Below are 25,595 nucleotides of genomic sequence, written 5' to 3'. Positions count from 1 at the left end.
GATAAAATTATTTACATCCTATTCTTCAGGGGAATTCTGCATAACTTATCTCCCTTTGTTATCTTTCTAATCCAGATATTCACTTAATGACCTTTCAAGAGTGTCAAATTTACATTTACATGTGTCAAATTTATCTGTCTCACCCTATATGACAGCCAACATGAAAAGCATGGCCAGACAGACCCTCTGAGAAAACAGTCATGCAGAAGCCATGACCAGTCAGCTACAAGCTTTTCTCTATGACTTCCTGATATTACTAATCAGATTTGTTTGAACACTACAGCCAAACTTCAGTCCTGCTATAGAACATTAAAGGGCAGTACTGTGTTCACTACGGTTGAGACCAGCACAATGACTACAGACTAGTTAGAGCCGTAAGAGGAAGACGAATCTTGAGTGATAACAACTAGAGCTAGGAAGTCCCCTAATGAAGATTTTCCATCTACTGGATGTAAGAGATCGACTGAGTTTTCCCAAGAATATTCACAAAGATTTAAGGACAGGGACTTGTTTACTTAACAAAAACTAGAAAAAAGTCTCCAACAGTTACATAAATTATGGTACATTCGCTCATCAACTCTGTATCCTCCTCTTATACATGTTTAAGAATACGGATTCTCATAGGATCATCTTAAATTTTTTGTGTATTTTTCTACAGCAAACATTTTTTTTCAAAACTTAGATAATACAGAAATTTAGAACTCAACGAAAATTTAGAAACTGTATTTTATACCCAATATGGTATACAGTGCTCAAATTTAAAAAAGTATATTTATGCAGAATTTTTTATAATATCAAAAATGGAAATAATGAAATGTTCATAAACAAAGAATTAGTGAAACAAAGCATAAATAGACGCCACATGATCTCTAAAAAGGGATAATAAACAGCTACTAAAAAGACTGAGGCAAATTAGAGAAGGAAGAAATGAAGAACCCCAGGGTTAGCAGAAGGAAAGAAATCTTAAAAATTAGGGCAGAAATAAATGCAAAAGAAACTAAAGAGACCATAGCAAAAATCAACAAAGCTAAAAGCTGTTTTTTTGAAAAAATAAACAAAATTGACAAACCATTAGCAAGACTCATTAAGAAACAAAGAGAGAAGAACCAAATTAACAAAATAAGAAATGAAAAGGGTGAGATCACAACAGACAACACTGAAATCCAAAGGATCATAAGAGACTACTACCAGCAGCTCTATGCCAATAAAATGGACAACTTGGATGAAATGGACAAATTCTTAGAAAAGTATAACTTTCCAAAACTGAACCAGGAAGAAATAGAAGATCTTAACAGAGCCATCACAAGCAAGGAAATCGAAACTGTAATCAGAAATCTTCCAGCAAACAAAAGCCCAGGACCAGATGGCTTCACAGCTGAATTCTACCAAAAATTTAGAGAAGAGCTAACACCTATCTTACTCAAACTCTTCCAGAAAATTGCAGAAGAAGGTAAACTTCCAAACTCATTCTATGAGGCCACCATCACCCTAATTCCAAAACCAGACAAAGATGCCACAAAAAAAGAAAACTACAGGCCAATATCACTGATGAACATAGATGCAAAAATCCTTAACAAAATTCTAGCAAACAGAATCCAACAACATATTAAAAAAATCATACACCATGACCAAGTGGGCTTTATCCCAGGAATGCAAGGATTCTTTAATATCCGCAAATCGATCAACGTAATACACCACATTAACAAATTGAAAGATAAAAAACATATGATTATCTCAATAGATGCAGAGAAAGCCTTTGACAAAATTCAACACTCATTTATGATTAAAACTCTCCAGAAAGCAGGAATAGAAGGAACATACCTCAACATAATAAAAGCTATATATGACAAACCCACAGCAAGCATCACCCTCAATGGTGAAAAATTGAAAGCATTTCCTCTGAAATCAGGAACAAGACAAGGATGCCCACTCTCACCACTACTATTCAACATAGTGTTGGAAGTTTTGGCCACAGCAATCAGAGCAGAAAAAGACATAAAAGGAATCCAGATAGGAAAAGAAGAAGTGAAACTCTCGCTGTTTGCAGATGACATGATCCTCTACATAGAAAACCCTAAAGACTCTACCAGAAAATTACTAGAGCTAATTAATGAATATAGTAAAGTTGCAGGATATAAAATTAACACACAGAAATCCCTTGCATTCCTATACACTAACAATGAAAAAACAGAAAGAGAAATTAAGGAAACAATACCATTCACCATTGCAACAAAAAGAATAAAATACTTAGGAGTATATCTACCTAAAGAAACAAAAGACCTATACATAGAAAACTATAAAACACTGATGAAAGAAATCAAAGAGGACACAAACAGTTGGAGAAACATACCGTGTTCATGGATTGGAAGAATCAATATTGTCAAAATGGCTATTCTACCCAAAGCAATCTATAGATTCAATGCAATCCCTATCAAGCTACCAACGGTATTTTTCACAGAATTAGAACAAATAATTTCACAATTTGTATGGAAATACAAAAAACCTCGAATAGCCAAAGTAATCTTGAGAAAGAAGAATGGAACTGGAGGAATCAACCTGCCTGACTTCAGACTCTACTACAAAGCCACAGTCATCAAGACAGTATGGTACTGGCACAAAGACAGAAATATAGATCAATGGAACAGAATAGAAAGCCCAGAGATAAATCCACGAACCTATGGACAGCTTATCTTTGACAAAGGAGGCAAGGATATACAATGGAAAAAAGACAATCTCTTTAACAAGTGGTGCTGGGAAAACTGGTTAACCACTTGTAAAAGAATGAAACTAGAACACTTCCTAACACCATACACAAAAATAAACTCAAAATGGATTAAAGATCTAAATGTAAGACCAGAAACTATAAAACTCCTAGAGGAGAACATAGGCAAAACACTCTCCGACATAAATCACAGCAAGATCTTCTATGACCCACCTCCCAGAATATTGGAAATAAAAGCAAAAATAAACAAATGGGACTTAATGAAAATTAAAAGCTTTTGCACAACAAAGGAAACTATAAGTAAGGTGAAAAGACAGCCCTCAGATTGGGAGAAAATAATAACAAATGAGGAAACAGACAAAGGATTAATCTCAAAAATATACAAGCAACTCCTGAAGCTCAATTCCAGAAAAATAAACGACCCAATCAAAAAATGGGCCAAAGAACTAAACAGACATTTCTCCAAAGAAGACATACAGATGGCTAACAAACACATGAAAAGATGCTCAACATCACTCATCATCAGAGAAATGCAAATCAAAACCACAATGAGGTACCATTACACGCCAGTCAGGATGGCTGCTATCCAAAAGTCTACAAGCAATAAATGCTGGAGAGGGTGTGGAGAAAAGGGAACCCTCTTACACTGTTGGTGGGAATGCAAACTAGTACAGCCACTATGGAAAACAGTGTGGAGATTTCTTAAAAAACTGGAAATAGAACTGCCATATGACCCAGCAATACCACTTCTGGGCATACACACTGAGGAATCCAGATCTGAAAGAGACACGTGCACCCCAATGTTCATCGCAGCACTGTTTATAATAGCCAGGACATGGAAGCAACCTAGATGCCCATCAGCAGATGAATGGATAAGGAAGCTGTGGTACATATACACCATGGAATATTACTCAGCCGTTAAAAAGAATTCATTTGAATCAGTTCTAATGAGATGGATGAAACTGGAGCCCATTATACAGAGTGAAGTAAGTCAGAAAGATAAAGAACATTACAGTATACTAACACATATATACGGAATTTAGATAGATGGTGGCGATAACCCTATATGCAAAACAGAAAAAGAGACACAGAAATACAGAACAGACTTTTGAACTCTGGGGGAGAACGTGAGGGTGGGATGTTTTGAAAGAACAGCATGTATATTATCTATGGTGAAACGGACCACCAGCCCAGGTGGGATACATGAGTCAGGTGCTCGGGCCTGGTGCACTGGGAGGACCCTGAGGAGTCGGGTGGGGAGGGAGGTGGGAGGGGGGATCGGGATGGGGAATACATGTAACTGTATGGCTGATTCATGTCAATGTATGACAAAACCCACTGAAATGTTGTGAAGTGATTGGCCTCCAACTAATAAAATAATATTAAAAAAAAAAAAAAAAAAAAAAAAAAAAAAAAGACTGAGGCAGCTGTGTATTAACACAGAAAAGTTGTCCACAAAAGATTCAGTGAGAAAAACAAGCTGCAAATAAAATACATAAACCTACTTTATTTAAAACAAAAATGTGGTTAGGTACATGAGAATATGCAGAGAAAAAAATGCAGGGGGCAGACAACAAAGCAGTTTTTTCTGGGTACTGATTATGTGGGACACAAGGATTTTGTTTAAAACTATGTGGGTTTTTTAATAATCAAAAAAATTAAAGAAAACAAAATGGCTATTTGTCCAATCAGGTAAAAAAGGAAATCCATGGTCCATAGTTTTAGTTGGTGTTGCAAAGTAACACTAAGAGATCACATCCCATGTTTAAAACCTACCTTAGAAATAAAGAATACCCCCTTTAAAAATGTTTTCAGGCCCTGTACATTTTTAAAATGCGTGTGAACTTACACTAACTGTGGAGAAAGTAAAGTTCTAAATGCACAAAATCCTGATGAGTCACAAAATTTCGTATGAAAACCAAGCCAAGAAACTTACGCTGTATATTCATAAGGAAGAACAGATTCCACAGAGTCAAGCCTGTTCACGAACAGTTCTATTTCAGCCTGAAAATGAGAAAATAATGAGAATATAAGCAACTGGAGACCAAAACTTAGGTCATGCCTAGAACTGAAAAGGAATTTGACTTTTGAAATGTGAAATTTTATGATATCCAACTCACTTTAAATAAAGAGTTCTCTTATAAATCCATGCACTGAGTAGATTTATATGCATTTAAATTACAACAAAATAATTCTGAGTGCCGAAGAACTGATGCTTTTGAACTGTGGTGTTGGAGAAGACTCTTGAGAGCCCCTTGGACTGCAAGGGGATCAAACCAGTCAATCCTAAAGAAAATCAGTCCTGAATATTCATTGGACGGACTGATGCTGAAGCTCCAATACTTTGGCCACCTGATGCGAAGGACTGCCTTACTGGAAAAGACACTGATGCTGGGAAAGATTGAAGGCAGGAGAAGGGGACGACCGAGGATGAGACGGCTGGATGGCATCACCGACTCAATGGACATGAGTTTGAGTAAAACTCCGGGACAGGGAGGCCTGGTGTGCTGCGATTCATGGGGTCGCAAAGAGTCGGACACAACTGAGTGACTGAACTGAACTGAAGAAATATTTTGAAAATAAACTTGATAGGACTTTGGTTGTGTGTGTGTTTGTGTGTGTGTGTGTGTGTGTGTGTGTGAGAGAGAGAGAGAGAGTAAAAGGTAAGAGTTTAAAGATGTCTTGAGTTTAAAGATGTCTTAAGTTTAAAGACGATAGGACTTTGGTTGTGTGTGTGTGTGTGTGTGTGTGTGTGTGAGAGAGAGAGAGAGAGAGAGAGAGAGAGAGAGAGAGTAAAAGGTAAGAGTTTAAAGATGTCTTGAGTTTAAAGATGTCTTAAGTTTAAAGATGTCTTAAGTTTAAAGACGAGAGACGAATTACTTGTCCAAGTTTCTGATCTGGACAAGTCAAAGAAAAAAGGACACCAGAAGAGAATTAGGTTTGGGGGAAGAGATCATGAGTTTGCCTTTAGAAATGTTTTAAGTGCCTTTGAGATATCTAAGTGTAGGAGGATAAACAGCCATGGCATTTATTTTTAAAAATCTGGAGATATGAATTTGAGACACATTTGTAACTAAGCTGAGATACTAGTAAACTTGGGCCAAAAAACTGCAAAAGCTATATATAACACCTGTGGCTTTTTGAAATGTGAAGTGGTTACAGCCTTTTGAAAAGCAAAATATTAATACATAAAATCTTCCACCCAGCAATCCTACTTATGAGAACTTACCCCCTAGAAATAAAATCATCCAAGCCCAAGAGACCATATATCAGAATGTGTATTGCAGACTTGTCCACTAAAAAACTAGAAACATATCAGAGTATGCCTATTGATAAAAAATCAGCTATTAAACATCATCGGACTATTAAAGAAATAAAAAGAAATGCCAGGTAGGTAAGAAATTTACAGAACAACTGTCCTAGAAATACAATCTCATGCTCTTAAGCAGACAGCAGACGGACAACAACAACATGGTTTAGCTTTGGAGGACAGCTTTGATCAATTTGAGAATGCTAACTACAAAGGTAGTACAGAGAAGAAATTTATGAAGACCAAATCAAGTTCAACAACAGGGCAGAGAGAGCAAAGCTGAATGAACTTCCCAGGAAGCCGGGGCTAACTTAAAGCCATGCCTGCCTACTGAAGCTCCCCCAAATTCTCCAAGGCATATCTGAAGTTCCATAGAGCCCCATGAACCCTTCTCCCAATAGTGGCTTACTGCTACTCAAGACAGAGTTCTTTAGTTGAAAAGGTCAGTAAGTAATTTGTGCCCTGAAGTATTGTGGGTGCTAATCAAAAACAAACAAACAGGAGCTGTTTACCTGTATTTTATAGGGTCGGATCACTATGGCTGCCTCTGAACTCTGACCATAAGGCTACCTGCAAGTGCATAAAGCCACATCTCCCATTTTGTTCTCATTTACTAGTGCTGTCAGCAGTCCTCTATACCTGTCAAAACCTCAAAAGTGAGACAAGATGTTCAATGTACAAAAACTAATAAGACACTATCACTGGAAAAACACCAAAACAGTGGGCAAGAGTAGACCTCTGGGGTCTCTTTGCCTGGGTTCAAGTTCCAGGCTCCACTATTTATCCTTGGTTAAATTATTTAACATCTCAGTTTCCTCATGGGTGCTTCAGTTTCTTTATCTGCAAAGTGGGATAATAGTTATTTATCTGAGAGAGGTATAAGGATTAAATGAGTTAACATTTATAAAGTACGTCAAACAGTCCCTAATACATGAAGTGCCATGAATCTGTTATATAAAAAAAAAACAAATAAATGTAATGATACTCAGAATAGGGAATGACCAATCTACACTGCTCACCCACTAAAATGCTCTTCCAGTATTCATGATCAACGATGGAAGACATCAGCCTCTGTACACCGTACTGAAACAGCAGCACATAAACTCCCTAAAACTGTACTCAAATAAAATGACAACTCAATGGCAACACCGTCTCAAACACAAAAAGTTTAACTGTCTCCTTGTATAAAATAGGAGTATCACTGCTCATTTTGGCTAAGAAGACAATTAGGGTATGATATTTAACCTTACAGATTGTTTGATTAATTATCACAAATATTTGTAACTGTTTTGAAGGCAAAATTCCCAGGTGACAGCCTACTCTGCCAAAATAATTTTCACTAATTATAAGGAGGTCAACACTGCTATGAAGATACACCAGAATCCAAGCACTATACTTAATATATTATCTTATGAAAAACAAAAGCTCCTAAAAAGTTAATCCAGTTCACATCTTTACATTTCTTTCCAGGAAGGAATGTAGCTACTATATTCTACACAACTATTTTTTTATATTTATTTTTATTTATTTGTTTGTACTGGTTCTTCATTGTGGCATGTGGGACCCAATTCCCTGGCCAGGGACTGAACCCAGGCCCCCGGCATCGGGAATGCGGCGTCTTCGCCACTCAACCACCAGGTAAGGCCCTCTACACAACTTTTTATATTTTGAGTCTCAAAATCCACAGAGCCACGTTTTCACCACAGAAGCTAGCTTCCTTGTGCTACGATTAAGTACACTCCTTACTCTCGACCTTGTTCAGTACAAAGTGATTAAAAACACAGACTCTGAAGCCAGGCTGCCTGGGTTTAAATCCTGACTCTTGACATTTACTAGCTGTGTGATCCTGGACAAGTCGTTTCACTTCCCAGGGCCCTGGTTTTTTCATTTGTAGCATGGAGGTAACAATAATCTCTGCTGCAAGTAGTTTCTGAGAAGATTCAAGAACAGAGCCTGTCACAGAGTACTATGTAAGTATTATTATGCAGCAATGTCCAAGAGACTTTAAGCAATAATGAAAACGGCCTTATCCGCACTGTCAAATTCAGTAGCTACCAGTCACACAAGACCATCGGTTACTTGAAATGTGGTCAGTGTAACTGAAGATCTGAATTTAAATTTGTATTTAATTTTACATTTAAGAGGTCACAGGAGACTAATGGCTTCAATACAGGACAGCATGGTAATGGGAAAAAAAAAATAAAATGTTGCTTAGTACCCTCTATATAGCCTTTTCAAACACTTCATATTTTACTTCAGTCATTACAAACTTTTCTTTACCTGGAAAAATAACTCAAATGTTAGTCTATCCCAGAGGTTGGCAAATCTTTTCCCCCAAAGAGCCAGAGAGTAAATATTTCAGTCTTCTCTGGACAAACAGTCTCTGCGTTCGTAGTGCAAAAGCAGCCACAAACATTACAGAAGTGAACTAGGCTGGCTGCAGTCCAGTAAAACTATTTACGGGCACTGAAATGTGATTTTCATGTAATTTTCACTCGTCTCTAAAGGATACTCTTTTTAAAAATTTTTTCTAATCACTTGAAAATGTAAAAAGTCCATTCTTAGATCAGGACCCTACAAAACAGACAGCACGCCGGACAGGACTCCTGGAGTGCATCCCGGAGCTCTGTCTGCTAGGCAGTTCTCAAGGTTCTCTCAATTCCCACCTTCGGAAACCCAAAACAGGGCAAACGGTTAAGAGATCTGATGCCATTAAAAAAAAAAAATTAGGACACTGTGGAAGAGCATATAAATTTAGAGGAAAAGTTTCTTCCATTTCACCTAATGGATGAAGCAAGATATTTTCCTAGTCTGTGGTGTACTCTCTGAAGTTCATGGTACATCTCTTGGCTGTAGGATTGCAAGACTGAAGGAAAACCCTATTCTCATTTTCTGACTTCTCTCATCTCTCCTTTGAGTCTTAATCTTTCAAAACGGAAAGGTCTTAATCTTCTGAATTTCCTATCTCCTTGATCATGCCAGCTGCTTTTCACAGGACCTTGCCCTACTCTCTTATCTTTCTTGAAAGGTGTACCATTGAGAATTACAGGCAGAATTCAAGATACAGACATCAAAGTTTCACATCTGTATAGGATGACATTGTTAATTTTCATTAGCCTTTTTGGCCAAAAGCATAAATTCTTCAATGACACTCTTCATCTCTTTTTTATGTTTTATAACTGATAGTTTAGATCTCATCACCTCAAAGATATACTTTTTAACTCTTTTCCTTCAAATATACTTTCTTATCTTACCCATGACCAAATTTACTACTCTTTGTTTCATATAACTTTGAGAGCTTCTGGAAACATATTCCCAGTGGTTTTTTATTACTACAAGAGCTTAATATTACTAGTAAATTAAAACATTTCACATCTTTCTTTTTGCTAAATTTAAGATTCACATTAGCCTCAGATACTTCTGGAAGTGTGTCTCCACTTTTACCATTCCCCATGGTTTATTCTCCAAGCCAGGCTTCAACAATACATGAACCGTGAACTTCCAGATATTCAAGCCGGATTTAGAAAAGGCAGAGGAAACAGAGATCAAATTGCCAACACCCGTTGGATCAATGAAAAAGCAAGAGAGCTCCAGAAAAAACATCTATTTCTGCTTTACTGACTATGCCAAAGCCTTTGACCATGTGGGTCACATCAAACTGTGGAAAATTATTAAAGAGATGGGAATACCAGACCACCTGATCTGCCTCTTGAGAAATATGTAGGTCAGGAAGCAACAGTTAGAACTGGACATGGAACAACAGACTGGTTCCAAATAGGGAAAGGAGTAAGTCAAGGTTGTATGTTGTCACCCTGCTTATTTAACTTATATGCAGAGTACATCAAGAGAAATGCTGGGCTGGATGAAGCACACGCTGGAATCAAGATTGCCAAGAGAAATGTCAATAATCTCAGATATGCAGATAACACCACCCTTATAACAGAAAGCGAAGAAGAACTAGAGTCTCTTGATGAAAGTGAAAGAAGAGAGTGAAAAAGTTGGTTTAAAACTCAACATTCAGAAAACTAAGATCATGGCATCTGGTCCCATCACTTCAAGGCAAATAGATGGGTAAACAGTGGAAACAGTGACAGACTTTTTTCTCTTGGGCTCCAAAAGCATTGCAGATGGTGATTGCAGCCATGAAATTAAGACGCTTACTCCTTGGAAGGAAAGTTATGACCAACCTAGACAGCATATTAAAAAGCAGAGACATTACTTTGCCATCAAAGGTCCCTTTAGTCAAAGCTATGGTTTTTCCAGTAGTCCCGTACGGATATGAGTTGGATTATAAAGAAAACTGAGTGCCGAAGAATCGATGCTTTTGAACTGTGGTGTTGGAGAAGACTCTTGTGAGTCCCTTGGACTGCAAGAAGATTCAACCAGTCTATCCTAAAGGAAATCAGTCCTGAATATTCATTGGAAGGACTGATGCTGAAGCTCAAAATCCAATACTTTGGTCACCTGATGTGGCCATTTGAACTGACTCATTTGAAAAGACTGATACTGGGAAAGATCGAAGGCAGGAGGAGAAGGCGATGACAGAGGATGAGATGGTTGGATGGCATTACCAATTCAATGGACATGAGTTTGAGTAAGCTGGACGGACAGGGAGGCCTGGCGTGCTGCAGTCCATGGGTTGCAAAGAATCAGACACAACTGAGCTGAACTGAACTGAACTGATGGTTTACTCCCTACCTCACTTGCCTTTAGGAAACCCACAACACTTTAAATTCCAGTTTAACCTTTTAAAAAAACTATCTTGTCACAAATTTAGAAATCAAATTCACTGGTTTCCTCTACTTTAAGTCTCCGAATCAAACTCTAGAAGCCAAGAAAATTTCTCTTCTAGACATCCTGCCAGTCTTCTGATTATAAAATTTAGCATCATTTAAACTGATTATTACCACACTTACTGCATTTCAGGCTAGAGTCCAAAGACTTACACATTCTCCCTTGCTATTTTCTTAGTTGTACATTACTAGTTTTTATCCATCTAACATTTGGCATTTTGTCTAGTATCAGCATCCCATTAAATTTACCTATCAACTTTTCCTGATCTGGTAAAGTAGCTTTGAATTCTACTCCTAATAACAAAAATGTTAACATCACCTAAGAAACATATTTCATTCTTGGTTTGTGATTTATAAGGATGTCTACAATTTGTGGAGGGCTGTCCACATAATTTTCCAAAACAGCAAAAAAAAAAAAAAAAAAAAAAAAAAATCCTTCCCACAAATTTTTCACCTAAAAACAAAAATTAACACACGACATACAAACAGAGAACAAGACTTCAGTTTGGGAGGGAGAATAGGGCTAGAGTTAGAGTTCTGAGCTCGTTTCCAATCCTCGGTCTACCGTTAAACACGTGCTTACGGGCAAGTAATTTTGAACGTGAAGAATGAATGTATGTAATAACAAAAAAGAAAACAATACAGGTTCATAGTTGTCACACAATAACTAGTAAGTTAAATGTCTAACTGGGGGTTCTGGTGGCTCAGCGGCAAAGAACTAGCTTGCCAATTCAAGAGACAGGGGTGGTTCAATCCCTGGGTGAGGAAGATCCCCTGGAGAAGGGAATGGCAACCCACTCCAGTATTCTTGCCTGGGAAATCCCATGGACAGTAGGCTAGAGTCCACGGGGTCACAAAAGAGTTGGACACGACTTAATGATTAAACTATAACAATAAATGCTTAACTATAAGCTAAAGATAGCTATTATTATCTATTATTTAAGAGAAACTGGACCTTCATCAATTAGAATACCTATCAGTGTAAGGATAACCTTGAGGGTTTCTGGGAGAGGCTGTCCCATCTCCCTCTCATTAAAGGATACTAAGGACAGTGGCTTCTCATTTACTGTTTATGCCTATTCATTACTCCCTTCTTGGCTATTAGTCTAGGGAAGGGGAAGGTAATAATTATCAAGCACAACTCTCATAATAACCTTATGACCTAGGGATTACTTGTTCTACTTTAAGACAAAGAAAAAAGTTCAAAAACTGGACTGCTGAAAAGCAAGTAAACTGAACTGCTGCTACCACTTTTAATTTCTGCTGCTCTCAGTCCTCCACTTTTCTCCTTCTGAAACTTTTCCACAATTATTTTTTTTTTCCCCACAATTACTTTTATAGGAAAGTTGGTCCATCATGGATATCACCACTAAATTATGGACCTTTCCCTGTCATCTGGTGAACTAATCAAAACACACCTTGGATATTCAGTTCATCTTGGCTATTTCTGCCACACTTTCATTCATTCTCCCTTTTTTAAGTTGTGAGATTTTGAAAATTTAAGACATCTCATTTACAACATACTAAGGGGACTTCCCTTGTAGTCCAGTGGTTAAGACCATGGCAGGGGGTGAAAGTTCAATCCCTGGTGGAGGAATTAAATTAAGATCCCACATGCTCTGGGCATGACAAAAGAATTTTTTTTAATTTAAAAAATCAAAAAATAAAGCATGATAAGAACTGTAAATTAAAATTAATGAGACCTTTTCACACAGAATATAGCAACTTACAATATATTTGTAAATATGCTACATTTATAACATTCTATTTTAAATATTGACTGTTATAATCAAAAAGAACCTCAAAAATATTATAAGTATCATAAAAATAGTATTACTAGATCTTCATAATACGACAGTAGGACAAATGTTAAAAATCGCAAGAAAGGAGAAAGGAAGTTAAGACTGCTAGTGAATGTATGTGGTTTCATGAAGGGCAAAAGTACACTACAAACATGACATTTGTCTCTAAAAAATGTTAAGTGCACACACAGATACAACAAATAGAAGAAAATTTAAACAAACACTGGTTCTAGCAGGCTAAGCAGTGGATATACTGATCATTATTCTTTCAACTCTTGAATTCTAAAAACTGCTGCAGTTAAAAGTTGGAAAAGGAAAAGGCTTTAAATGTAAGAGTGAACTTCAGTCATATTATCAAGTGACAGAAGCCAAATGAAAGCAATAAGAAATAAAGACGAAAGAGTAAAATTTAGTGTGGAAACATGTCAGAAGCAGGAAAGATGACTTCAAAAGAAGTAATAAACATGGGGAAATACTAAAATTTGCAATGTATGTGAAAACTGAAGAATACTTAAAATGACAAATCCTGAAAAACCATGAGAAATTCATTCACTCAACACATTTATTCAAAGCCCATAATGTCCTGTATTAGACACTGTGAATGCTATAATAATATAAAACACATGAATGCTTTGCCTTTTAAAGAATTTATAATCCAGGGGGGGAAGAGAGGGCATTCATTGAAGGAAGTAAAAGAAAAAAGTGACAAAGCTATTTATGTGTTCTGGGGGTAGCTACTAGGAGTTAGTTTTCTAAATCTATGGGATCTAGTTTGTTTTTTTATTAAAATGGCAATTGCTATAAGAGAGCAGTACTTGATTAACTTTAAGGTCATTTTCCATTCTAAACATCTTTATTTCGCAACCATACGTTAATTAAGTGCATCTCCATCTGGAAATTTGCCTTAGAGACCGCCAACTCCAAAATCTGACATGACTCTGAAGAGTCTTAAGGTTACTCTCAACATCTCCACTTTCAGACTGTCTCAAGATGAGTTCTTACGAGCATGAAAAGTTGTGACAACATAAGAAAGGTACAGAGTAATCCTAAGCGAGACTGTAAATCCTAAAGCAAGACATAGACAAAACAAGACCGATTACATCATCACCCTAAGAAATCTTTTATGAAAATATTTTTATAGAGAGTTCTATCATTCCCCTTCTAAATCCTGCTCCTCCCAAACGTACAATTTTATTTCTAGTCCCCATCGGCCCATTCCGCTTCTGACCCAACTCTGGTCACAACTGCTGCTGCTAAGTCGCTTCAGTCGTGTCCAACTCTGTGAGACTCTAAGGACAGCAGCCCACCTAGAGAATCCCGTGGCTCCTCTGTTCACGGGATTCTCTAGGCAAGAATACTGGAGTGGGCTGTCATTTCCTTCTCCTTGGTCACAACTACACCCTACTTTATGGCTTCAAGGCACACCTTGCTGTAGGACCGCATTTCCAATTTCCTAGTTCCTTTGTTTTGATTCTGCTTTTACAACTACCATCACATATGTCCCATCTTACACCTACTATTGTTTTTCAAGGTAGAGAGAAATCTCAGGGAAGAAATTTGACTTTGGGGACTTCCCTGGTGGTCCAGTGGTTAAGAATCTGCCTGCCACTGGAGGGGATACAGGTTCGATCCCTGGTCCAGGAAGATTCCACATGCCATGGAGCAATGAAGCCTGTGGGCCACAACTACCGAGCCCACTTTGCCCTAGAGCCTGTGCTCCGCAAGAGAAGCCATGGCAATGAGAAGCCCATGCACCGCAATATATAGAGAGTAGGTTCTGCTTGCCACACTAGAGAAAGCCTGAACGCAGCAATGAAGACTCAGCATGGCCAAAAAAACCAAAAAAGTCACTTTGTACAATGATCAATATAAATGACTAGTCACAAAAAGATCTGAGATACCAAGGTGTGTGTGCACGCCCCCTAAGTCATTTCTGACTCTTGTGACCCCATGGACTATAGCCCTCCAGGCTCCTCTGTCCATGGGATTTCCCTGGCAAGAATACTGGAGTGGGTTGCCATTTCCTTTGCCAGGGGATCTTCCTGACCCAGGGATCGAACTCCTGGCTCTTGCATCTCCTTCATCAGCAGGCAGTTCTTTACCAGCCGAGCCAGTGGGGAAAGCCAAGGTATAGCCATAGGAAAGGAAAACTATGGAAGCTTCAACTACTTTAATAATGGAGAAGTTCATGGTAGGAAAACATCTAAAGAAGGAAAACCTTAACGCGGATGTAATTTAAAAATCCCAACAGACATGCTGGAACTCACAAATGCTGAGTTACCTCACCAACGGGGCCCAGAAGCTGCTCTCCTAGATCCTAAGGTGGTTCTTCTGCTCCCCCATTAAAAAATAAAATTTTAACTTTAGACTGTATCAAAGGAAGGAAGAGACATCAATGTGACTGGTTAAAAATGGATTACGTAGGTAAAGAGCTTCCCGCTGTAAGTGCAGCAACTGTGCAAGCCCAGGATCACAAGCAGCCGGGCACCTGCAGGGTGGTGTCTGCTCGGCCAACGTGAAGAGCCCAGGCTGCGGACTCACACGCTCCTGGAGCCGCACCTTCGATCCGTCCTGACCGGAGGGCACTGTATCCTACCCAGCCTTCAGGGTCCCCATCTAAAAACCACAGGACTGTTCTGAGGATCAACTAAGGTTAACACATACCTGGCACATACAAAGTATACAAACTGCAGTCTCTATCACTGTTATTAGCAAAGGGCACTAAATAGGAATGAAAGGTGAGAGTAAGAAGAAATCTCTTAGAGAAAAATACATTCACAAATTTCTTACAAAGCTTTTCATAGATACTTAGTTAATTTTCATGGCAACAAAGAATGGCCTCATAGAGCACAGATACACGGGAGCTACAATTAACTACAGTACAACACGGACTAAGAAGACACGGCGATAGTAAGCTGCAATGGAAAGTCAAAGTAGGGCTTTTGGGAACTGGGCTCTGAGGCTGAAAGAGCACAGACCAGTTTCTAGAACTTACGTGTGTCTGCATGTGCAGCACATGGCTGCGGTTTTCAGATGTTCAAGAACACACCTCTTTCAGGGCTTCCTTCTATGGAGAGCCAGAGACAGTAGGACTGTATTTTATCTATATCAATCATGCTTGCTTTCCTAATCCTAGCTCTCACATCCACTAAAATGAACAACCACAGCTTTAAAACAATTTTATGCAAAAGAAAAAAAAAAGGAGTTTCCCTCGTGGCTCAGACAGTAAAGAATCTGCCTGCAATGAGGGAGACGCGGGAGCAATTTCTCTTTAAATTTTCAAAATCTCCAAACTGTCTCTATGGTCAAGTTAAAACAAGTAAATGAATGTTCATTCTTGTATCTGTTCAGAGCAACATTTAGAACTGTTTTCTTAAATTTGACTAATTCTAAAATAAAACGCAACTGCTCCCAAAATAACAGACACAGAATTTATTAAAAGCTTCTAAAAATAACTACCATGAAAGGAAATTAAAAAGTGAGATTCTGATTTTTAATTAAAAAAGTTGTTAAACTAATTCAATTTAAACTTTTTTTCTTAACCACTAGGGGGTACATTTGGTCATTTCCCCTTACTAGACAGGAAAGAAAATCTTAAATCTTTCATTTAAGACAGGAAAGAAAATCTTAATCTTTCATCTAAGAACATTATCTATAAATCAAACAGTAAAAAAGCGACAGACGTTTTCTAGAGTTTATTCATGTTCACAAGCCATTAAATAATTGCTTGAAAGTTAAAAGCAGCAAGGGTGAACTGCTCACTGCTGCTGCTAAGTCACTTCAGTCGTGTCCAACTCTGAGCGACCCCATAGACGGCAGCCCACCAGGCTCCCCTGTCCCTGGGATTCACCAGGCAAGAACACTGGAGTGGGTTGCCATTTCCTTCTCCAATGCATGAGAGTGAAAAGTGAAAGTGAAATCGCTCAGTCGTGTCCAACTCTTAGGATGGACTGCAGCCTACCAGGCTCCTCCGTCCATGGGATTTTCCAGGCAAGAGTAACGGAGTGGGTTGCCACTGCCTTCTCCAGAACTGCTTACTAATCTTCAGCTATTAGCCATTAGAATGCCACTCAGTACACTTAAGACTCAGTTTAAAGCTAACTGCACATTTTACCCTGTGAAGATCTATTCACTCTTGACCAGGACTTATTCTACTTATTGTAGTCAACACATTATCCCCTGAGTTTAAGAAAGTAAAATGCTAGAGGAAAGGAATACCATGGTTTAATTCTTTAATACTGTGGCTTCAAAAACTAACAAAATAAGAGAAAAAAAAGAGAAACATCAATAGCAGCAAAAGTAATGCAGCACTAAAAAAATATTTGGGGACAGAGCTATTAAATTTATAAATAAAAACTATAAAATTCTACAGAGACGGAGTCATTTAGCTCATGATAGTCCTCCCAGGTGGGGTCACTGGTGAACTACCCGCCTACCAATGTAGGAGACAGAGATACAGGCTTGATTCCTGGGTCAGGAAGCTCCCCTAGAGGAGGGCGTGGCAACCCACTCCAGTATGACTGCCTGGAGAATCCCAAGGACAGAGCCCATGGGGTCCAAAAGAGTAGGACACGGCTGAAGCAACTTAGCATGCATACAGGCACTGTAAATCAAATCTATCTTTCTTGGAAAAAACCTGGAGATATTAAATAGGGCTATAAAATTGTTTCTTGCCTTTGATCAAGTAAGTTGTGAATACGCAAGTAATTCCTGCTAAATACATCCTAGCAATGTTATTTATAGTAGAGAAAAATCGGGACCAATTGAAATGCCCTGTAAGCAAGAAATTAAACCATAGTATACTAACACAATGAAATACTATATATTCAATAGAAACCTCACGAAAACGTGCACTAAGTTGATGTCCAAATGTATATGCAATGATAGCAAGCTAAAAAAAAAATCACACACACACATACAAAGCCACAGAACACAGTCATACCATTTATAAAGGTAAATGAAGATCATAAATCAGAAGCTAGAAGAATATGAATAGGATCTGATGTTCACTGGATTCCTGATTCTATGCCAATAAAGTGAACATAAAATAATTTTGAGAGGAGAAAATAACTGAATCCTCAGGGTTCTTTTGACTGTCTCTCAGTATACATAGTGAGCTAGATACGGGACATGGACTTCACAGGTTAAGTAAAGACTATACTCCATAAATTACACTTACGCTGAAGATAAACTTGATTCATCTCTACACCTATGAATACTGTATAATACTGCAACAATGATATATATTGTACTTTCTCTCTAGTGAAGGCAAAATATCCTTCAAGGGGAATATATAATAAACAGTTTGTATTGGCTCAGCCAGTAAAGAATCTGTCTACAATGCAGGAGACCCAGGTTCAATCCCTGCGTCAGGAAGATCCCCTGGAGAAGAAAATGGCAATCCATTCCAGGATTCTTGCCTGGGAAATCCCATGGGCAGAGAAGCCTGGTGGGCTACAGACCATGGGGTCACAAAGAGTTGGGATACAACTTAGTGACTAAACCACCACCACCATATAACAGGCATATATGATAATCTCTGTTTTACAGATGGGAAAAAAACTGATGGAAATAGTTATCAATGACCTGCCCAGTTCATCCAACTCCTGATTTCCTAACCTAAAATCACTGCAGATGGTGATTGCAGCCATGAAATTAAAGGATGCTTACTCCTTGGAAGGAAAGTTATGACCAACCTAGACAGCATAGTAAAAAGCAGAGACATTACTTTGCCAACAAAGGTCCATCTAGTCAAGGCTGTGGTTTTTCCAGTGGTCATGTATGGATATGCGAGTTGGACTATAAAGAAGGATGAGCGCCAAAGAATTGATGCTTTTGAACTGTGGTGTTGGAGAAGACTCTTGAGAGTCCCTTGGACGGTAAGGAGATCCAAGCAGTCCATCCTAAAGGAGATCAGTCCTGGGTGTTCATTGGAAGGACTGATGCTGAAGCTGAAACTCCAATACTTTGGCCACCTGATGCAAAGAGCTGACTCATTGGAAAAGACCCTGATGCTGGGAAAGATTGAAGGCAAGTGGAAAAGGGGACGACAGAGGATGAGATGGTTGGATGGCATCACCAACTCAATGGACATGGGTTGGGTGGACTTTGGGAGTTGGTAATGGACAGGGAGGTCTGGCGTGCTGTGGTTCATAGGGTCGCAAAGAGCCGGGCACGACTGAGCGACTGAAATGAACTGAATGGCATCTTCTGGAAATAATCATTTATAATAATATTTATATATTTATAATTTTAATGTATTTTAATATATTTATAATTATTCCAAATAATTATTTATAATTATTCCCATTTCACAATTCCAGTTCCAATTTTAAAAATAAGTTCTTTCCACTTTTCTGACAGTATACAGAAGACTGTCTTCCTTAACAAACATGAAATGATGAGAAAAAATTATTAATTCCCTGATTGATGTAATGAAAGTTTAGACTGTTTATTGTTTTTCTTCTTTGAGAGGCAAAGAGAAGAAATGTTAAAGTATACTTTAAACTCCCTAAACCAATTAGTCAAATTCTAGGGAAAAACTGCTAGAAGTACATCTTTGTACTGGTCTGAGATTTGCTACCACTGACCAAGATGTGAATGCAGCTGGCCACACAGAAGAAATCCAAACATCTCAGAAATCAAACATGATCTGTCTTGCCTGTTTTATCTCTACATCTGTGAGAATGAAAACACCAAAAAGGACTCCCTGAAATTAATCAAGAATTTACTGTTTTAAGAGTTTACAAAGTAGCTACCTAAAGGACCTGTTGAGGAAACAAAATTACCTAACTGGAAGAACATCTGTAAATTTCACTCATACTCATATCTGAAGTCCACCTCAAATGTCACTTCCTCTCTGCAGCTTTCCCTGAAGACTCCAATCCAGAGATGTTTTCTCGTTTGTGTTTTAGAGCACTTTGGACATACATCTTTTATAACATCACATTGTGATAATCTGTCATAAGCTTATGACCTTTGAGTTTCCTGGGAGACAGGAATATTTTTGTCTCTAACGCTCGAGTTATACAATACACAATTGCTGTTAAGTTTAAAGACCAAACACTAAGTTTTAAAGGCTGGTTACTAAAATATTTAATGGAAAAACTAGTGTGCTTGTGGGACTAGCTCTCTCTTCCGCTTGGAAGCACTATTTTTTTTTTTTTTTTTTTTCAGTCAGAACTCTCAGAGTGAAAGCACCTTGCACTGCAAGGTACCAGAGTTACAGCACTGAAGCGCTGTTAACCTGCGTGAAACTTAAAGATCTTTAGACATTTTTAGAGATCCATTTTTTTAAACAGAAACTGTAAAATGCCATGAAAAATTTAACAGCTTCTTTAGTGCCCTAAAATAAGCTCAAAATTCACAACTATAGTAAAGCTAGTAGTAATAAAATTAACACTAGCTTAAAAAATTCAAACTTAGTAAATAAACCTATTTATAGATTGTAAAAGTCTGCTGAACGACTATTTGAATTGTTAAAATTATTAACGGTTCAAAGACTTTTCTCGCGCCCCAAAGGGTAAGTTTTAGCCATCTAAAATAATTGCGTAGGTATACTGTCCTGCCCTACACGGAATAACCCCAAAGCAGGTTACTTCTGTCTCTTTTACACAGTAGTTAAAACTGAAAAGCCTTGGGTTTAAGGTCGTTAAGAGATCACAAAGTTTTCAAGGTCTGTCCTAGGAAGAAAACGTGGCCTGCTCCTTTTAAGTGTTCAAAACCGTCTTAGAGAAACTAAACAGTGGGATCTTATAGACATATTTTTGCACACTAAAAACTTTTTCTTTTTTTAACACTTAAACGGTTAAGACATGAACGGTCTCAGCCATCACAGCAATTCTTTATTAAATACAAGTCACACGGTTCTGGGTGTAACAACCCCACAAATAAGGAAGCGACTCATAATCGTGAAGTTAAAAATACACCCCCAAGTCCTAGAAAGCACAAGTCCTCATAACCGACCAGAAAAGTAGAAAACTGAGGAAGCCGTGAGATGAAAAAGTTCCTGCAAGACCTGGCGGGGGCCCCTTCCTTGGCGCCGTGGAGCGAACACACCCTCTCACCCGCGGAGCGCTCGCCGACCCGCACGCAGCTCACCGCCGCGCGCAGCACACCACCCCCAGTTCTTACACACACACACACACACGCACACACACCTGCTCGCTCGACTGGCCCCGCCGGACCTGAGGCGCGCCGAGGCCCACCGAGTCCTCCACAAACCTACCCCTGCCGCTCACCGAGGCCGTTCCGGAGCCGCCTCCGACCCACGGCCCCGCGCTTCTGAGAGGGGGGGACACGGATCGCCCAACTCCCGCCCCACGGCGGCTACGCCCCCTTCCCCTCGGACCCCAGTTCCTCCCAGGGCAGGGTGAGGGGAGTGTTGTCCGCCGGGCCGCGCCCACCTTGCACTCGTCGCTCTTCTTCTCTTCCTCGCAGAAGTTGACGGGCGCTAGGCCGGGCAGGTAGAAAGCGGCGCCCCGACGCGGGCCCGGGGCCGCCCCCAGCAGGAGCAGCGACAGCAGCAACCACCACCGAGGGGGACACGGCGCCGGCAGCCTCGCGCTCATGACGGCTGTTTCGGGGAAAGGGCGGCCGAGCCGCGGGGTGGAAGAGAGGGAAGGAGGAACGGGGGGAGGCTCGGAGACGACGAGCAGGCCGCCCGAGCTGAGGGAGGCCGGCCCCGCGACGGAGAGTTCCGGTGGCGCTAGGAGACGCCGCGGGTTCCGCAACAGAAACCGACCCGGACCTCGACGGCGCATGCGCGAGGCCGCCCGCACATGCTCCGTGCGAGCGGCTGCGAGCGCCCCGGAGAGTTTCCGGGAGGGAGCGGCGAGGAAATCCACTTTCCATGTTTTCGGCGGGCCGGCTTAGGCTGTTGCTACAAGAGAGGTTCCAGCGCCCGCATTCCGATTCCAAATTCCGATCTGGAGCCCCCTTGGGCGTCGGGGAGCGTGTCTCACTTGCCCAGCGCCCCAGGCTTGCTGCCTTGCCCTATTTTCCCACTGTTTTCTTCACCTCAGTGCCTGAGGCACACCAACCCCCATTACGAACTTGGAATGTTACACAAAGTACTTGCTGATGAAGGCTGAGTTGGCGGAGGAAAGGAGAAGGAGACGGTTAGGTGCAGGATGAGGAAGAAAAGGGGGGAGAAACCAGCCCCCAATCTTCAAGTAGCTACTCAGAGGTGTTTGCAGGGCCCGGTTCCCAATATTGGATGCAGTGACTCCTTGCGTGGGATAATTTATTTGTTTGTTTGTTGCATAGTGTTTGCATAGACTAAATAAGACTTCCTTTAAGGGTGAGTGGAAATGAGGTGGGGAGGAGCATGGGACTAGGCAAGTAGGGGAAGATGAGATTGACATTTCTTTACAAAAGAAGACATGGGCCTACTCTATAGAGCCCAGTGAGAAATGTAGTTCATGCAAAATAGAAATCTGGTATGATCTTACTTGAGCAAATTTGTCACTTTCCCTATTGAAGCGACGCGCTGCCTGTCACGACGTACTTGTGTGTGTGTGTGGTACATTGTTCCAGGAGAAACTTGCTTTTGGTGACAAGGGGAAACACAACATGGAAGTTTTAAGTTTTATTCAGGGACCTTACTGAGGAACATAGCATAGAAAACCCCCTCTCAGACAGCTCTGAAGAACCCATCTCAAGAGGTAAGGGAGGAGACAGGATGTATATGAGTTTTTTGGCTGGAACAAAATAGCTAGGCCAATATCAAAAGGTTACTGCTAACCACAAAGAATAGACATCTCAAGTTAAAGATTTTAGTGCTTTTGTATATATGAGCAGATGCAAGCATCTGAGTTCAGTGAAATTATTCCTTAGATATGCATTTTAACTCTCCAGGGCCAGGCTCCAAAGCACAGAATATTCTTGTTTTTTCCTCCATCCTGAATTCCCCTCAGGGTGCACTGTTGTTGGGTGACTGCAGTAGCAAATGGCTTGGTCCTTGCAGAACTGGAAGTATGGGCCACAGTTTTTGTTTACAAAGTCCATTCCTCTGATGTGTTTAACTTTCAATCAAATCTGCAGAAGAAGGCATCAATTTAGACCACATAGCAAGGAATTATAACCCAGACGTACCCCCAGCTCAGAATTCAAGAATGGGCAAGTTTGCTAAGAGGATAATTCAGAAAAGTGTGGAGCCCCATGCAACTCTATCTAAATTCTTTGAGTATCTGCACGTTTCCCCCCCTGGAAATTTTATAACATTTATGAAATTTTCAAAGGAATCTATGACCCAGCAAAAGGCTAAGAACCACTGATCTATATGCTGTGCGGATAACCGAACAATGGAAGAATTCTTGCTTGCAGAGGTAGTAGTGCCCATGAAGAACTGCAGCTTTAGAACACTACTATCCAGTAACGTGCATCTTGGGCAAATTAATTTATCAAGTTCCAGGTAATAGGGAGAACTGGGAAGTAAAAAGGTTGTCCATCTTCTTTAGATCGTTGGGAAGATTAAGGGAGGATGGGAGAGAGGGCCAGAATATACGTTAATCATAGGGCAGAGGAAAGAGAAAAGGGAGCCATTTTTATAAGAAAGCTGGAGTTGGGGGGCTGTGAGTAGGAGGCTGAAGGGGCCTGAGCGGTGGCATCCTGTCTAGGTCACTTCTCCCTTGAGAAAATCAATTAACATATTTGTTGAATTTATTTGGGCTGTGAAAAGACTTCCATACTTGAAGTCATAGAGATTTCCAATATAATAAGAGGAAGCAAATGTTCTCTACCTTTAGAAAGGGGCAGAAAAATGAACATTTCTTGTCCATTGTTTATCCAGTGCCACTAAATACTTGATCTTCAGTATCTCACTGGCCCCATCCCAACCTTTTCCTCCTGTTTTGCACATCACCTGCTTCTCAAGCGCCAAACCTAGAAGATAACCTAAATTTCTTCTTCATTCACAACATACTGTCCTTCAACAAGTTGTGTTTGCTGGGTCGCTGAAGTACGCTAAATCCTTTCAATACTTTCCAAATCCACAGCTACACTCTAGTCCAAGCCAAAATCTTAGTTCTCTCGGACGTGTACTTCCTGCAATAGCCTCTCAGCGTCCACTCTTGACAATAGCGACCTCATAAAATCTTTAAATCACTCAATTCCACTCTTCTGCTTAACGCTGACACTCCAAAACACTTACCGCTTCCTGGCATTAACGTGGTTTTTTATGGACTGCCTCACCCCCCCCCCCCACCTCACCCCCATTAGCTCTACACCCCGAGAGCCTACAGTAGCGTCTAGAACACGAAGGAGGAGTTAGTAACTGGAACACTACTGGAATTGGTACTGGCCAGACCACATCAATTCTAGATCTGAATTGACAGTCACAGACTTTCAACCATCTGATGCGATCAGCCAACTCATTGGAAAAGACCCTGCTGCTGGAAAAGATTGAAGGCAGGAGAAGGGGACGACAGAGGATAGATATTGGATGGCATCACCGATTCAATGGACATGAGTTTCAGCAAGCTCGGGGAGATGGTGAAGGATAGGGAACACTGGCGTGCTGCAGTCCTTGGGATAGCAAAAAGTCGGACATGACTTGAGCGACTGAAAAACAACAGACTTTCAGCGCTGACAGAAACCTGACGTTTTCCACACGCGTTTATCCTCCTCCATTCACAGAGGAAAGAAAGGGGGCCGCCTGACGGCTCGCCGTCGAAAGGCTACTGGAAACCCAGCCCGCAGCTGTGGGGGTGTCTAAGGCGTGACTTCTCGCTTCCCCACCCACATCACCACCTCTATCCGCCGAGCTCAGCATCAGCAAAAACCCGGAAAAGGGATGCCTGCCTCTGTAACAATGGTCTCCCGGCTCCAGACGCAATCTGGCCCGCCCACTGCGAGGACTGCGCGTGCGTACACCCAGCAGCCAGCCGCACCTCGCCATCTCCTGCCCGGGCGACCTCGTCCCCGCTTCCGCCTTCACAGTTCAGACACGTCACCCCGCGAGGCCAGGCCTGGTGGGCGCGGCCGGGGCGGGGCTCGGCCGCGGGGCGGGGCTTGGCCGCGTGGCGGAGCGCTTTCCTCACTTCCGCATCCGGTCTGGCCGGACTTCTCTCGGTTACTTAGCGCAGGTGCGCCTGCCAGGTGTCTTGGGACTGGCGTGGGGAAATCGTCCGACTCGTCAGCCAGGCCTCAAAGTGGAGCTCCTTCCTTGTAGGCGCTTGCTTTCTGGCCGCTGCCACGTAGAAAGGCTGAGTGGGGAATTCTTGATCAGAAATTATTGATAAGAAATGAAGTTCTCCTTCCATCCTTCCCTGGACTGTGACCCTGCCCTTCCTCCCAGGACTACTACTATTTCTGACTCGGCTGTAACACTTAGGATTTTTCTCTTTTACTCTGCTACAGGTAGCTTTTGCCAACTCCGATGCAAGGCTGTTTGACAGCCTGGAGTTTGGGTCTTCCACTCTTTTTTTGCCAAAGTTATTTGGACAGTATGTTTTTCGGTAATTCCCAGGGCTTCTATGTCTACTCGCAAATGAAATACAGGATCTTAGTTAATTTTTAGTTTCAGATGAATAATGAGTAATTTTTAAGTCTGTGTGCATCCCAAATATTCTGTGGGACTTGCATATGTTTTACCTGGCAGCCTTACTTTTGTGTCACGTTGCAAAGAGAGGCAGTTCTGCCCTGCTCGTTGTGTGCCTGTAGAAATTTTTGTAAGATAAAAATCATCTCATTGCCATTCCGTTTCTGATGTAAAATTGTGATAGGGACAAAAAGTCACTCATTGTCCTCTTCCCTCCCAGTCTGAACACTGCAATTCGGAAACAAAATTGGCCTGGAGGCTATAAACACAACTCATGGTAGTTAAGAGCCGAGATATCTGAAGTTTTAAGATGAAAAGTGGTTCCCAGGACAACATAACTTGATCTGTAGGCTACAAGTAGGCATTGTACCAGAAGAATGCTTATTTGGCCAGCAGAACCTAGAAAAATGAAAGCCGCAGAGGCAGA

The 25,595-nt window shown here is 40.7% G+C and overlaps 1 protein-coding gene across 1 annotated transcript in view; it reads right to left on the bottom strand.

Annotated features, from left to right (window-relative positions):
- Positions 1 to 21,374, bottom strand: part of TM9SF2 (transmembrane 9 superfamily member 2) — a 54,247-nt gene extending 32,873 nt beyond the window's left edge. Inside the window, exons 1-2 of the mRNA XM_065901742.1 lie at positions 21,033 to 21,374; positions 4,659 to 4,726 (exon numbers count right to left, since the gene is read on the bottom strand). Coding sequence (XP_065757814.1) covers positions 4,659 to 4,726; positions 21,033 to 21,197 — 233 coding nt within the window. The 5' untranslated portion in view covers positions 21,198 to 21,374. The remainder of the gene's footprint in view (positions 1 to 4,658; positions 4,727 to 21,032) is intronic.
- Between the last annotated feature and the right edge of the window lie 4,221 nt (positions 21,375 to 25,595).

This window comes from Muntiacus reevesi, chromosome 11, assembly GCF_963930625.1.
Source record: "Muntiacus reevesi chromosome 11, mMunRee1.1, whole genome shotgun sequence".
NCBI lineage: Eukaryota > Metazoa > Chordata > Mammalia > Artiodactyla > Cervidae > Muntiacus > Muntiacus reevesi.
The sequence above is the reverse complement of the archived record's forward strand: the minus strand, read 5'-3'. Positions and strand labels throughout refer to the sequence as shown.